Source organism: Rhinatrema bivittatum, chromosome 4, assembly GCF_901001135.1.
Source record: "Rhinatrema bivittatum chromosome 4, aRhiBiv1.1, whole genome shotgun sequence".
In the NCBI taxonomy this organism is placed as follows: Eukaryota; Metazoa; Chordata; class Amphibia; order Gymnophiona; family Rhinatrematidae; genus Rhinatrema; species Rhinatrema bivittatum.
In genome coordinates this window covers 196,781,942-196,798,644 of record NC_042618.1, presented here as the reverse complement: position 1 = coordinate 196,798,644, position 16,703 = coordinate 196,781,942, and the positions used below count along the sequence as shown (strand labels likewise).

General features: G+C 42.6%; 1 protein-coding gene across 4 annotated transcripts in view; it reads left to right on the top strand.

The window, feature by feature from the left end:
• SEMA3G (semaphorin 3G) overlaps window positions 1-16,703 on the top strand; it is a 245,812-nt gene that overhangs the window by 160,704 nt on the left and 68,405 nt on the right. For all 4 annotated transcript variants that reach the window (XM_029599501.1, XM_029599500.1, XM_029599502.1 and 1 more), the window contains exon 4: window positions 6,782-6,901. In XM_029599501.1, the coding sequence (XP_029455361.1) occupies window positions 6,782-6,901 (120 nt within the window). The remainder of the gene's footprint in view (window positions 1-6,781; window positions 6,902-16,703) is intronic.

Sequence of the window (16,703 nt, the reverse complement as noted above, 5' to 3'; positions counted from 1 at the left end):
TGGACCTAGCTCTTCAGGTACAGTGGGTGCTTGAGCACCCCCAATATTGAGCAAACTGCCTTATTGTGTTTAGGGAGGGGTGATTTGTGTTGAGTTTGGCACCCCCAATTGTTTTGAAAACTGCTCCTATGACAGAGGAAGAAGTGCCTTTTTTAGCTCAGTGCTCATAGGCTGCTGCATACTCTACCTAGTGGGGAAATCCAGGCCTGAGTGGGATGTGTCTGTTTATAAGAGACACTCAGAGTAGCTGCTGGGCTATTGTAGGTAATTCATCAATAATAAAATGACCGAAATGAACTGGCAGTTGGTCCCCAGAGACAATACAGGAAGTTGAAGCACAAAGTAATATGGAGACCTTACTTCCTGCTCTGAGATAATAGTTGGAATCACATGACCCATCTTCCTGGTATTACATGGCATAATGATCTGGGAATGTGCAGTGAAAAGAATCCCAGGCCTTGCATTTCCCTGAATGAGACAGAAAGATTGGGAGTTTCTGGTTGTGCGAATTGAGTGCAGAGCAGGGAGCTAGTAAATAGTCCTGAGCAAGAGAGTAGGAGTATTTGGAGGCAGGAAATGAAGACCTCGTCACACAGATGAGCAAGTCCTAATTATTAACTGCCAGTGCCAAAGCATGCTTAGACAGTTTGAATCAGGAGTTGAAAACCCAGAACCGAATTACTTGTTTTCAGATCATGACCTGAAGCAAGCATGCATGTTGTCAGATATACATGTGACCCAGATTCCAAGTGGACCTAGATCTTTGTAGTTATTTTTATGAAAATTGTGTACTTAACTTCTACCTTCATTTATTATGGGCGGGCAGTTCTGCAGTACAAGACAGATATGATGTCTCTCTGCCTTTAAGTGAGTGGTGTAATATAGTAAAAGTCGGCAGATGGCCCATCCAGTCTGTCCAGCAAGGTGTTTGGAGTTGTAACTTCCACTCCATTGAGGTTACCCTAAAGATAAGGAGGCCTTATCCAAACTACTAAAGCAGATAATGGTCAGATCTTGCTCTCCCAATTTTATTTATTCATTCCTTCTTGTGGTGCACAGAGGGCCTGCCCCAGCCGTAGAAGCACAAGAGCGAACTGTCCCTGCTCTACTGCCGTTGAAATATTGTAAACAGCCAGATAGCTAAACCATACATTTACTGTGAGATATGTCCTAATCATGGATTCCTTGGATGCATCATTGGCTGGTTGTAACTGCTGCTCCATGCAGGTTACCCCCATGCAGAAATGTTTCACCCAAAGTTACACAGGTGACCCTAGATCTTCATTTCCATCCTCTAGCCATTAGGGAACCTCTGTATTTATCCCACTTTCTTTTGAATGTTACCATTCTTGTCTTCATCACCTCTGCCGGGAGGGTGTTCCAGGCATCCACCACCCTTTCTATGAAAAAAATATTACCTAACATTGACCCAGAGTCTACTCCCCTGGTTCTACAGCTTTCTTTCTATTGGAAAATGTTTGATTCTTGTGCATTATTAACACCTTTCAGGTATTTAAAAGTCTGTTTCATATCTCCCCTCTGTCTCTCTTCTCCTCCAGAGTATACATATATAGGTCCTTCATTCTCATCCCATATGGCTTTTAGTACAGACCCTGCACTATTTTGGTTGCCTTTCTCTGGACTTCTAACCTATCTCTATCATTTTTTTAGATACAGCCTCCAAAACTGAACACAGTATTTCAGGTGAGGCCTCACCAATGACCTGTACAGGGATATTATCACTTCCTTTTCCCGCTGGTTATGCCTCTCTCTGTATAGCCAGCATCCCTCTGGTCCGAGTCACTACTATGTCACATTGTTTCGCTGTGTTCAAATCATCACATAATATCACCCCAAGGTTGCTTGCCTTCCTCCCCCGATCATGTAAAGCTTCTTTGAATTTCTGCACCCCAAATGCATGACTCCACACTTCTTTGTGGTGAATCTGTAATATATAACCTCTAGAGATAGAATGTATAACACTGATTTTTCTCAAGTAAAGAGATTTCTAAGAGTTTGCATTTGGAACTCAAGAGAACAGGACCTGCTGTGGGGTTCTTCTCATTTTCCTAGCGGCCTTCTGGTTTTCTCAGTTCATAAGGGCCTTAATGGTCTTGCTATTGATGATGGAGTGCGAAAGTACAACTCCTAGGAGCTAATACCTAGTTTCTCCTTAGGGACATTAACCCCTAGAAGGAAACATGGACACAGTCATTTGCAAGATCCACTTTTGCTGTCTGGAATCAGCAGCAGCTCCAGAAACTTTTATATGAGGGGGCCTTTGAAGGGCAGAGTGAACTTCAAGGTGGGCAAGCACCAGGTACCTTTTCTCCAACCAATCAAAATGGCCCAGCCAGACTGGTGGTAGAGCTGGGGGGGGGGGGGGGGAGGGGGAAGCTCCTTGTCTGTTATTTTACTGCTGATTTCCTCAGTAGAGCAAATAAATTGTTTGCAAGTTGGAGTCACCAAATATGCCTTGTGGACTTGAATCACTGAATCCCAGCGTATGGGTTTGAGAGACAGATCCTGATCTGAAAGGGTTGAAGAGAATGGCAAGAGTTCTACTTAGGGGGGGTGAACAGGAGTCACATAGAGGAAATAAGTTTTGTTTTATTGGTTCCCTGTGCTGTATGAAACCCTCATTCCCTCTGAGCCTGGTCTGTTTCACCACTTTTTGAATCCACAGAGTAGGTGCCAGAAGAACTCATGGTGCTAAGATTCTTATTTTATGTGCCCCTGCTGGAGCATATAAAATAAGAATCTGTAAACTGCCAAGAGCAAGTATTTAGGATTGGTGGGCTATAAATCATCACTAAATAAAAAATAAATAAAATTTATTGAACAAGCAGGAAAGGTTTGGGGTATGATAGAGAGAGACAGAGAAGTGGATGGGGTGACTATGTGTGTTCAATGCAGAGCTATGAGTGAAGAAGTAGGAGATAGGATGAATGGGTGTGATCAGTGCAGGGGTTTAAGTTAGGAGGGAAGAATTGGGGTAAATGAGTGTGCTCAATGGAGGGGTATGAGTGGAGAAAGTTATTGGGGTGAATAGGTGTGCTCAATGCAGGGGTAAGAATGTGAAGGAAGGGATAGAGGTGAATAGGTGTGCTCAATCCAGGGGTATGAGTATTAAAGAAGGGATAGGGGTGAATAGGTGTGCTCAATGCAGGGGTATGAGTATGAAGGAAGGGATAGGGGTGAATAGGTGTGCTCAATGCAGGGGTATGAGTATTAAGGAAGGGATAGGTGTGAATAGGTGTGCTCAGTGCAGGAGTAAGAATGTGAAGGAAGGGATTGGGGTGAATGGGTGTGCTCAATGGAGGGGTATGAGTGTAGAGGAAGGGATTCGGATGAATGGCTGAGCTCAATGCAGGGGTATGAGTGGAGAAAGTTATTGGGGTGAATAGGTGTGCTCAATGCAGGGGTATGAGTATTAAGGAAGGGATAGGGGTGAATAGGTGTGCTCAATGCAGGGGTATGAGTATGAAGGAAGGGATAGGGGTGAATAGGTGTGCTCAATGCAGGGGTATGAGTATTAAGGAAGGGATAGGGGTGAATAGGTGTGCTCAATGCAGGGGTATGAGTATGAAGGAAGGGATAGGGGTGAATAGGTGTGCTCAATGCAGGGGTATGAGTATTAAGGAAGGGATAGGGGTGAATAGGTGTGCTCAGTGCAGGAGTAAGAATGTGAAGGAAGGGATTGGGGTGAATGGGTGTGCTCAATGGAGGGGTATGAGTGTGGAGGAAGGGATTCGGATGAATGGCTGAGCTCAATGCAGGGGTATGAGTGGAGAAAGTTATTGGGGTGAATAGGTGTGCTCAATGCAGGGGTATGAGTATGAAGGAAGGGATAGGGGTGAATAGGTGTGCTCAATGCAGGGGTATGAGTATTAAGGAAGGGATAGGGGTGAATAGGTGTGCTCAGTGCAGGAGTAAGAATGTGAAGGAAGGGATTGGGGTGAATGGGTGTGCTCAATGGAGGGGTATGAGTGTGGAGGAAGGGATTAGGATGAATGGCTGAGCTCAATGGAGGTGTATGAGTGGAGAAAGTTATTGGGGTGAATAGGTGTGCTCAGTGCAGGAGTATGAATGAGAAGGAAGGGATTGGGGTGAATGGGTGTGCTCAATGGAGGGGTATGAGTGTGGAGGAAGGGATTAGGATGAATGGCTGAGCTCAATGCAGGGGTATGAGTGGAGAAAGTTATTGGGGTGAATAGGTGTGCTCAATGCAGGGGTAAGAATGTGAAGGAAGGGATTGGGGTGAATGGGTGTGCTCAATGCAGGGGTATGAGTGGAGAAAGTTATTGGGGTGAATAGGTGTGCTCAGTGCAGGAGTATGAATGAGAAGGAAAGGATTGGGGTGAATGGGTGTGCTCAATGAAGGGGAATAAGTAAGGAGGAAGGAATTGAAGTGAATGTGTGTGCTCAATGCAGGGGTATGAGTGTGGAGGAAGGGATTGAGGTGAATGGATGTGCTCAGTGGGGAGGAAGGGATTGGGATGAATAGGTGTGCACAATGCAAGGGTATGAGTGAGGAGAAGGTTATTGGAGTGAATGGTTATGCTCAATGGAGGGATATGAGTAGGGAAGAAGGGATTAGGGTGAATGCAGGGGTTTGATTAAGGAGGAGGGGGTTGGGATGCTCAGTGCGGGGTATGAGTGAGGAGGAAGGTGATGGGGTGACGGGGTGTACTCAATGCAGCGTATGGATGAAGGGGAATGGGATGAGGTGATGACAAGGAGTCAGTGTGAGTATGGGAATATGAATGAAGAAGAGTATTGGCCATTTATTCACACTATGTTATTAATGTTCTAATTTTACAGTCCACAGCATTTGCTTCCTTCCAAGGAGATTTTGATTCACATGACTTTCCATCCAACTTTTAAAGCTTAGCACAGGGCCTGCTGAAATCCCAAATACCTGTAAGGGTGCTGACGAGTTCCATAATATGTCACTCTTGGACCAGCGGAACAGGAACTTGTGCTGGACTATAACTATATCTCCCAATCTTAGACCTTCACTTATGTTAATAATATCAACAATGCTTTCTGGTATAGTCAATAGCTGGTCTTGAACTTAGTTGGTATTGGTTAACATGGTGATTCCCAGCCCTGTCTTTGGGTCTCACCCACCAGGTTTTGGGGTTCAGTATATCCACAGTGAATGCACATAACATATTTGTATATATTGAGGCTATGCATATTCATTTTGGGTGTCCTGAAAATAAAGGCTGAGGCTCAGGAACTGCCATGGAAAGCACTGAATTACATGATACAGATTTCCATTTCTGCAGCAGAATCTCGCTCTAGCAAACATTTCCGTAATTCCTATTTCTTCCTGGTGAATTTCCTTTGCAGTTAATTCCTGTCACCATGAAATATGTCCTATGCTATTAATGAATGCTCACTTTATGTCTGTGGTAATCTTTTATTTTGGGACTGGCACTTTTCTCCTGCTCCTTTGGGCTTCCAGCTCAGTCAGTTCTAGCCTGTATTGTGCTATGGCACCATAAGCTTCTATTTCTTTATTTCTTTATTTCTCATTTCTTATATACCACTCAACAGATACCAGATCTGGCCAGAGTAGTTCACAACAAAATCCAATAAAAATACAATCAATGTATACAAATTCTAACACAAATAAAAATGCATAAATAAAGCAAAACAAGATACTTCAGTCCCAACTAACAGTACTGTATGCAAATTAAATTAATCCTGGGCTAAGATGGAAAAAGCCAGGTCTTTACCTTTTTTCTGAAGTTGAGGAAATTCTGCACCAGTCTCACCCCCAGTGGAGGAGACAAATTCTACAACTCTGGGCCATTTACTGAGAACATTTGTTTCCTAATTGAAACTTTATATACATCTTGTCTTGATGGAACTAAGACCAACGCTGCTGATTTTGAATGAAGATTGTAGGTAGGAGCATAACCCTTAATCTTATCTTGTAGATAACCTGCACCCCCTCCATTCAATGCCTTATACATCAAAGTCATGAGTTTAAAATTAACTCGCTTTTCAATAGTAGCCAATCAAGACGACTTAATAAAGGTGTTGACTCCTCCTACGTGGGAGACCAAAAATAAGCGTTGTAAACTCTTTTTAGGAAGACCCACCAGTACCACATTACAGTAATTTAGTACTGAACAGACCAACGCCTGAACCTCCAGTCTGAGAACCAAAACCTCTAGAAAAGTGGAGCCTTCTTAATTTGCACATATATGGGATTTCCACCCTCATTTGGTATCCCTCCAATTCTATCCAGGCATTGCAGCAATGGCCCCTGTCTGAGGGCTACAAACCAGGGCTCTCTCTACAATACAGCAAACATGGACCCTATGTCTGGCCATTAGCTGAGTTATACCTGACTCCTTTCTCCAGGGGCTGCAAATGCTTCCATCACAATATCTTCAGCCTCAGCTGGCCCAGAGAGCGGAGTCTTCACTTGGGAATCAAAGCCATGCCCCTCACATGGAGTGCCCAGCATGTGCCACTAAGCTAACCCATGTGTCTGTGATGATTGTAACAGATTTGCCATCATCCTACCTACAGCATCGGTTCCTTAATACATTGCACATGTATGAATGCAGCATGCAGTTCATGTGTTTTGCTCATGACAGATTATTTGGAAAAAGTACAAAAAGCAAGAGTCCTGTGGTCTCACCTCTGCTGGTCCACAGGAGTTGGGAATGCATTTATTTGATCCATCCCTCTTTCTGCTCAGTGATTTGCACAGTATCAGATCTTTAGATTTATTCCTATCTCCGTTTTCATTTTGCAGACAGAATGTGCCAACTACATCCGCCTATTGCATCCATACAACCGGACGCACCTGCTGGCCTGTGGCACTGGAGCCTTCCATCCCATCTGTGTCTTTATCTACGTTGGACACCGGGGAGAGGTGAGTATGTACAGGGCATGGTATCACTTTGGGACACTGGAGGATATGAGTGAGTGTGTGTAGAAACTTGTGGGACAGCAGGGAAAGGTGAGTTCAGAAAGTATGGAATCTCCTGGGAACAGTGAGAGGAGATGAGTGACAAAGCACAGAAACTCCATGGTATATTGAGGGGAGATGAGTGTGCACAAAGAGTAGGGAGTCTACTTGGGACACCGGAAGATGGTGAGTATGTGCAAAGATTTCATGGTACATGAGGGGAAGTAAGTGTGTGCAGAGTATGAGTCTTCTTAGGACACTGGGCAGCAGCAAGTGAGTATGGTACAGAGTGCGGCATCACTTTGGGACATGGGAGGTTGTGAGTGAGTGTGTGTGGAGACTCTGTGGGACACTAGGGAGAGGGGATTATATACAGAGAGTATGGCTTCTCTTCAGGATTCTGGGTGGAAGTGAGTGATTATATGCGCAGAAACTCCATGATACAGGAGGAGGCTTGAGTGTAGCATTTCCTTTGGACATCAGGCAGAATGAGTGTGTGCAGAGATAACTGAGTCCCTGTTGTATGGTATCCATGCCAAAAAGAACTGTGGAGGAGTAGCTTAGTGGTTAAAGAAATGAGTTGAAAGCCAAGTTCAAATTAAACTGATGCTCCTTAAGACATTGGGCAAGCAACTTCACTTCGCTTGTCTTGGATATGAACTTAGGACCTCATTTACTAAGCGTTTTTCTCCTAGACATAGAATAGGAGAAAAGCCTTAGTATATCAGGCCCTTGACTGTAAGCCCTCTGGGGCATGGAAATTTGCCTTGAGCATGGATTTGGAAAGGTGAATATTTAAAAACAAATGCTAATCCTAATAGCCCTTTGCATGATTTAGTTCTGATTTTCCCTGAAAAAGTAACTCTCTTCATATTTAGAATCCTCTGTGCTGCTAACAGTCACATTTCACACCTCTGAAGCTGCCATAGCTGAGTATAGCAGGCCTGGGTTTTTGTTGTGCCTTATGGCTTTCCTCCAGTTGCTAGTAATTTCTGCAGATTTACTCATGAACCAAATTTTAAGAGGTTTGCCTACCCTCAATCAGTAGCAAGGCATTGGGGACATTGGATAATAGACCAAGCCAGTAAAGAGTTGTAGAAAATGAACTGAAAAACATTGATTGGGCAGACATTATTCAACTTCATAAAAGAATAATAACTGAGCTTCATGCAGCCACTCTGGTTGTATATTGCTGGGTACAATGCATACCCTGAGACTTGCGGGCTTTTCAGGAGCCTCAGCTCTATGCAGAGGACAGTAAATTTGTCGAGTGGTGGAATGCAATACTGAATAAGTGTTCTGTAGATCTTGTGCTGCTGAGTGATTACTGATGTGTCAAATAAGTTGTTGCCAGCAAAATGCGATTAGAGCTTGACTTAAAAATAAAAGTATTTCAACAACAACTCGCGTACAGATATTTTTGATATCCTATTGTCTGACCCCGTAAACAAATGGAAGCATTTAAAGGGGAGATTAAAAGAAAGAAGATTAACATATTTAGACATGGTGAATCTGACTAAACAAAAGGATTTGTTCATCCTTGGATGTGTAAGAGTGCAGTGAAGAAGTCAATAAAGAAAGTCCACTAAATCAAAGGATGTATGAATGAATGCATCTTTTCCACGTACTATAAAATATTTAATATTACCATATATGATTTAGAATGCAAATGTTGGTATGAGTTTGATGTGGATTCTTCTTGTGGATCATAGGCCCTTTCTTAGTTTTGAACAAGTTTTCTTACCCTTGATCCTTAAATATTATGCCCTTTACATATTTATATTTGTATTTTTGTGCTATATTTTTCGGGGCCTCGTATGGCAGCTCACGGTTGGGACAACATTTTAAGTTTCAATGAAGAGGAGAAGACATCGTCTTTATCCAGCCCTTGCCTGTTTGAACACAAGACAGAGGCTGTGGATAACATTATTCAGCTCCATAAAAGAATAAGAAGAACTGAGATTGATGCAGCTGCTCTGGTAGAATACTGTCTGGTAAAATGTATACCCTGAGGCTTTTAAGGAGCCTCTGCTCTGTGCAGAATATAATACATTTGTTGAGCGCTAGAATGCAATACTGAATAAGTGTTCTTTAGATCTTGTGCTGCTGATTACTGACGCATTAACTAAGTTGTTGCCAACATATGTTTGGAACTTGAGGAAAAAACAAAAATATCTCGACAACTTTCTACAGATAGTTTTGATATCCAATTGTCTGATTCCCGTAATAAACAAATGGAAGCATTTAAAAGTGAGATTAAAAGAAATAAGACTAACAAATTTAGACGTGATCAGGACCAGATTTAAGATGTTGGTGCCCATAGATCAAGTGCCACAGTGGCTCCCCTTTGAAGCTGTGCCAGCACATGGCCCTACAGCAAGCAGAAGCAGGCTTCTCTTTGGGCCTGGATATTTGGCAACTTCAAAATCTGGTGCCCTAGGCAGTTGCCTGTGTTGTCTATGCCTGGACAGGATGACTCTGACTATACAAAAGGGTTTGTTTATCCATGGATGGCTAAGAGCACAGTGAGAAAGCCAAAAAAGAGAGTCGGCCATTTTCTGGGAACCCATTCTGTTTTTTGTACTGTATCTCTCTGTTAATCCCGTTCTGTAGGATAGAATTGCTCTGCTCGGCCTCCTTATAGCTGTCTGCCCAGTTGTGTTTCGGCTTCAGGGATGACAGACAGCTGCTGCCTGATCCAGCATGAGCTACCACATGATCCAGTTTCTCTGGTAGGAAGGGGGAAACTTGGCCAGCCTTGGCTGTTTGGCATCCCCCACCTGGGGTGCATTTTGGTATTTGTAGTGCTGATTTCACATGGAAGATGCAGGGGACTAAGAAACCACAATACACTACAGAACAAGTTGGAAAGTCCAGGCTGTCCACTGAGTCTCGTGGAACCTCTGTGCTGTACACAACATGAAAAGGCTGCAAAAGATAACATAAACAACTTCCTGGAAGAATAAAGTAAAAAGTGATGTGATTGGTAGTACTATTACTACAGCCATACTTTTCCAGTGATAGAAAACCCAAACGACAATCTGCCTAATGTGGACCCTTAATCTGGCCACTAGGCTTGGCTTTGTGACTTTAACCATCCCTGGTGAGAGTGGGGTAGGACTGAGTTATGATTCCAGAAGTATTCTCATGGAATTAGTGTATTTATTTGATGCTTTGATTATTTATTATATTGTTTAATTGCTACAAACAGTTTTATTATATTATATTTGGTTTGATGTTCTCCGAGAAAGGTGATCTATAAGTGCAAAGCAATGGCCTCATTCTCTGGTTCTGTACAGAGCTATGTCCACCTTTGGCAGGGACAGTCTGAAAGCATCAGGGGATGTGTGCATGCATGCAGTCCCAGAGATACTTTTTCAGATTCATATAACTTTACTGTCATAACAGTTTTAAATGTGTAAATGGCTATGTCACATACAGCATGGTGTGAGGCTAGGCTTCTTTCTGACATTATTTAAAGAGGGATCTGTGTTAACAGCAGCATTAGCAACAAAAGTGTACTGCAATTTCTAATGAATGGAAAAAGCCTGTGCATGTACAGAAGTCACATTGGTTTCTTCCCCAAGCACTGAACTACTGATCACATCTTATCTTATAGATAGGGATCTTTGTTTTCAGTGTTTATTTTATTTTTCCTGGGAAATTATCAGTGTTTATTACAACAAGAACAAAAATGGGACAATTTAGTGGAAAAAGCCACCTGCCATTTTTCTAGGTAAATGTTGTTCTCTTAAGAAGCAAGATGGCAGTCTTCACATATGGCTGACATCATCGGATGAAAAACTTATGTCAAGGTTTCTAGAACTTTGACTGAGCCTCAGTGAGCATGCTCACACATGCAATATATCACCAGTCCATGTGGGGTCACCTCAGTCTCTCTTTTTCCGCAGAGCCTTGCATCTCACAGTCTGGTGAGCCTCAACGTTTTCTTTAACTTGCATAGTGCTTTTTACGTGATTACTTTTTCGTGTTTCCTTGCATGGTCAACACGGGATGCCCCGGTTCTCCCATTAGCATCCTAGAGAGGTTTGTCAACATTTTTGGGTAAGTTTATTTTCATTGTTGATCCCCCGGGGTGCCGATGCACTTGGTGCCCACCAGCCTTCGACGGCCATTTCTATCTATTTTGATCTCATGTCCCTTTTGTTTTGAGACAACATGTCCACTTCTGGTTTTAAGTGGTGCCCCAGGTGTGCAAATAGCATGTCTGTCATGGACCCCCATGATAAATGTGTCCTTTGACGTTGGGCATCACATGACATCTGTGGTTGCAGCAAGTGTGCCAAAATGACCCTGAAAGGACATAAGATGGAGCGCCTCTTCAGGCCAGAGAAAACTAATCAATCGGCATCAGCATCAAGGGACCTCGAAGCCACACTGATGGACATTGAGCCATCAACATTGGCAGGGCCACCGGTTCCATTGAGGTTGTCGGCTGTTAGGGATGCCGGATACAGGCCATCGTCTGTCTCTTCCAGGTCAAGGAGGTGGAGTTTGTCGCCCTTGATCTTGGTACCAGGGAAGGACCGATCTGAGCATCAAGGGAAGTCAAAGAAGCATCAGCATCGGTGTCCATTGATACACGATGCTATGGATGGTCTCCCTTCAGAACCTCCTCCAGACGATTGAAGGAAATCTCCACCTGAGGACCTGTACTTCACAGGATTTGTCTGGGTGATGGTGGAGGCCAACCCATTTCAGTTACAGGTAGAAGAGGATACCAGACACAAAATGCTAGATATCCTCCAATACATGGAGCTTCTAAGGAGATCTTGGCAGTCCCAGTGCATGAGATACTTGTAGAGTTACTGATGAGAATGTCCTTGCTAATAGACACTGATTAATAAGCATATAAATAAAAACCCCTCATAGAAAATATTTGCCTGTTTAATTGACTTTTTAAAAAAAAGCTTTTTATTCTATTTCCCTCCCTGCCTCAAACTGGAATCCCGGGAAAACCTGATTTAATTGAATCTATAAATCCTATCATCTGTAAGGTACAGATAAACAGTATGAAAACAGCTTCAGGCAGGAGCAAGGATTAAGCCAAGGGCTGTAGACTCAGTCTTACCGTCTTTAACACCTACATTTTTATTTATTTATTTATTTATTGGTTTTATATACCATTGTTCAGTATTCTATCACAATGGTTAACAAAGTATAAAACATTATAACAAAGTATAAAACATTATAAATACCAAAGACCTAAAATCAAATACAGTAATTCATTACAAATTTACAGAATAAGATCGTTAAAATAAACTCAACCATTATAAAATTAGTTAAAAAATGAAAATTGAAGTAAAACAGGAGAATAAGAATAATTCAAATAAAAACCTCACTAGTATTAATGCTTTCCTTGTCAAGGTTTGCTTCCTAGTTGTTAAGTCATCTCTGTGCCAGTAATGTTATTTTATTCCTGCTCTTGATCCTGATATGCTTTTGTAAATAGCCATGTTTGTCTTTAATTCCTTTTTAAAGGTTTTTAAATTACTTTGTAATCATAGCTCAGTTGGTAATGAATTCCATATTTTAGGGCCCACTATTGATATAGCTTTGGATCTAACCTCGCTCAGTGTGCAGTACGTATTGACATCAATGATCTCCCCACAGTACTGGAGAGATCCCCAGCTCCAGGACTGAGTAAACTAAATAACGCTTAGACCAATTGCCTGCTGTACTCAGATAAGTTGATTATTTTATCCCCTACCCCAGAAAGTCTGCAAGACAACCTAAATCTGCTGTAGACCCACTACAACTCATGGCCCCTCAGGGAATTCTAAAAAAGACAAAAATATATGATTTTCAAGGAAAAAAATCTTCAACATGAATTTAAACTTTACCTAAATTACAAGAAATAAAGCATACCTGAGACTGTGCATACCTTAGCCTGACAGTAACTGCATCTGGGAGTTTTAAGTTGGCTTCAAGGGCATACTTGGGGAGTCACCAAGAGCAAATTCTGCATTGAAAAGATCAATTCTACACTAGGAAGTTATTTTGCGCAAATTCTGCATTATACAGTTGTGCAGAATTCCCATAGGAATAGGTCTTATATGCAAAGAAACCCATGGCCAGGAAAACTACTATTAGATTATTCAACCAATTCTCCTATTATTGGAATGAATTCTGGCCTCCATGATTAACCCAAAACTATACCAAATGGAACAGAAGCCCGATAGAAACTCTGTACCTCCAGGTCTATAAATACCATCTCTACAGAAGCTCCTCCATCAGCTGCAATGGGAAAATGGGAAATTTCCCCTTACTATTCCCCCTTACTATTTACCATACAAAAAAGAATATTCAAATTCTGGAATAAGAACAACACAAACTTCCTTTACTACTAGGCGCGTGGTGAAGTAACGCAAAATCCTTAAAAAACCACACTCAATAATACACTCAAACTAGCTATACCAAAACAGAACTAACTTCAGGACAGAAATAGAAACAACCCTACCTATAAAAAGGCAATGTAGCTATAATATTACAGCAGGCCCTAGAACACCAATACACCTGAAGGAATAGATTGGAAAACAAAACATATTATACTATTACCGATCCCTATTATTATTATTTATTTAATTTGATTGACCGCCAATCAATGCAATGTCATCAAAAGCGGAACACAGAACATAACAGGATACTTCACATTGGTCACACACACAGAACACAAGCCCTTATCAAACACAGAATAAGTTATCACAAATCAGAACTAGAAACATGCATACAAAAACTAAAATGCAAACCCCAAAGAAGCCAGACTCTGCATGCAGTGCAATACCAGTAAAGTATAAACAGAAATCCATTTCCTCCTGTCCTGCGTAAAATCCAAATATTTCAAAGATGTATAGTCCCAGAGTTTGCAGAGTGAATATCAGATGAGCAGGAAAATCTCTGTATAATACTGGGGGAAACAGAAGAAATGTTTTATCCATCACCAGGCTAGAAATGTAATCTGGCCAAAGACAATACGGAACATCCCCAGCACCTCGGAAATGTCTTTGCGATTTCTCCTCTGTTCTTTGTGATTCTCTCCTTTTACCACTGTGATATTTTGACAATACACACAAATTGCCATGCCAACAAAGTTTCCTGGATATTAAATCTTGACATGGATTTGCACTCTGAGCCTTTCACAGGTGATATGCGAGCACGGACCTCTAGACACTGGTCTGTCATATTTATTTGATTTTCTTTTTAACCTGTCCTGTTGTAAATACCCAGAATGATTTAAGTGCTGAATCTTTAAAAAGCAAATAAAATAAGCACAAAATACGTACATAATAAAACATAATGACAATAACCATTTTCATAAATATGGCAGAGAAGGGCTACCAAAATGATAAGGGGAATGGAACAACTCCCCTATGAGGAAAGACTAAAGAGGTCAGGACTTTTCAGCTTGGAGAAGAGACGACTGAGGGGGGATATGATAGAGGTGTTTAAAATCATGAGAGGTCTAGAACGGGTAGATGTGAATCGGTTATTTACACTTTCGGATAATAGAAAGACTAGGGGCACTCCATGAAGTTAGCATGGGGCACATTTAAAACTAATCGGAGAAAGTTCTTTTTTACTCAACGCACAATTAAACTCTGGAATTTGTTACCAGGGGATGTGGTCAGTGCAGTTAGTATAGCTGTGTTTAAAAAAGGATTGGATAAGTTCTTGGAGGAGAAGTCCATTACCTGCTATTAAGTTCACTTAGAGAATAGCCACTGCCATTAGCAATGGTAACATGGAATAGACTTAGTTTTTGGGTACTTGCCAGGTTCTTATGGCCTGGATTGGCCACTGTTGGAAACAGGATGCTGGGCTTGATGGACCCTTGGTCTGACCCAGTATAGCATTTTCTTATGTTCTTATGTTCTTAGAGGTGTGGGGCTGGGGCTGCTTAGAGTGTGAGGTGATGTAGCCCCCTCAGACACCGGCTCTGTCACTTGCATCTGAAATAGGGGCATTTTGCTTTCCCTTTGACTACCCTCTGGGCATTCTCACCCATAAATCAGAGCGGATGTAAGGGCAGCTGTGTTCTCCTCTGCCCCTTTGAGGAAGGGCTCTGAAGATTTATTGCAAGGCAAAGGGCATCTTTATGGCAAATTATTCACAGCAAAAGAAAGGGGATATTTCAACACGGTGACCACCACTCTCTGAACCCTCGGCCCATATACAGAGGTGCAGAAAAAGTGACACACGCAAACAAGGAAACAGAACCAGAGAGAGAAAAGAAGCACACACATTGAGACATCCATGGAAGCATACAGAGAGAGAGAAAGAGAGACACTCAAACCCACAACATGACAGCAGTTAGTGGCTCTGGCCTGATGACAATGGCCCGTCTGTTCTGGCAGGAGAGCGCCGCCACTGCACTGCAGGACAGGGAAGTGAAGCGTGTCTGAGGCGGGCTCTCTGCAGCCCCTGGCTGAAAGACAGCTTTATGTCAGGAAGTGAGGAGGTGGCAGATGCCAGGGACATGTCAAAAGTCACTCGTGCCAAAGCACAGAAGAGAGGGCAAAAGGGAATAAAAGAAAGCGTGTCCATGCCTCCGGCCCTCCTTGCTGATGTGCCACAGCTGGCTGCTTAAACTGCCAGTGACCTCTGCCATTCTCTGGGCTCCAACTTTACAAATAAACTCCAGCATTATTAAACGGGGCCCTTCCCCACGATGGCGGCTCCAGCCGCACCCACACATCCTGTTTAAATTGTCTTTACAAAATGTCACATTCCTCCAATGGAGGAAACTTACAGGGCAAGAGTGTTAGCACTCTGAGTCACAGAGAGTAGGGCTGCACATTTCTCAGTGAGCTCAGGATGTGGGGGCTCTATGCTTTATGTTATAACAGGAGCTCAGGGCTGGAGTATCAGTGCTTTATGTTATAACAGGAGCTCAGGGCTGGAGTATCAGTGCTTTATGTTATAACAGGAGCTCAGGGCTGGAGTATCAGTGCTTTATGTTATAACAGGAGCTCAGGATGTGGGGGCTCTATGCTTTATGTTATAACAGGAGCTCAGGGCTGGAGTATCAGTGCTTTATGTTATAACAGGAGCTCAGGGCTGGAGTATCAGTGCTTTATGTTATAATAGGAGCTCAGGGCTGGAGTATCAGTGCTTTATGTTATAATAGGAGCTCAGGGCTGGAGTATCAGTGCTTTATGTTATAACAGGAGCTCAGGGCTGGAGTATCAGTGCTTTATGTTATAATAGGAGCTCAGGGCTGGAGTATCAGTGCTTTATGTTATAACAGGAGCTCAGGGCTGGAGTATCAGTGCTTTATGTTATAACAGGAGCTCAGGGCTGGAGTATCAGTGCTTTATGTTATAACAGGAGCTCAGGGCTGGAGTATCAGTGCTTTATGTTATAACAGGAGCTCAGGATGTGGGGGCTCTATGCTTTATGTTATAATAGGAGCTCAGGGCTGGAGTATCAGTGCTTTATGTTATAATAGGAGCTCAGGGCTGGAGTATCAGTGCTTTATGTTATAACAGGAGCTCAGGGTGTGGGGGCTCTATGCTTTATGTTATAACAGGAGCTCAGGGCTGGAGTATCAGTGCTTTATGTTATAACAGGAGCTCAGGATGTGGGGGCTCTATGCTTTATGTTATAACAGGAGCTCAGGGCTGGAGTATCAGTGCTTTATGTTATAACAGGAGCTCAGGGCTGGAGTATCAGTGCTTTATGTTATAATAGGAGCTCAGGGCTGGAGTATCAGTGCTTTATGTTATAATAGGAGCTCAGGGCTGGA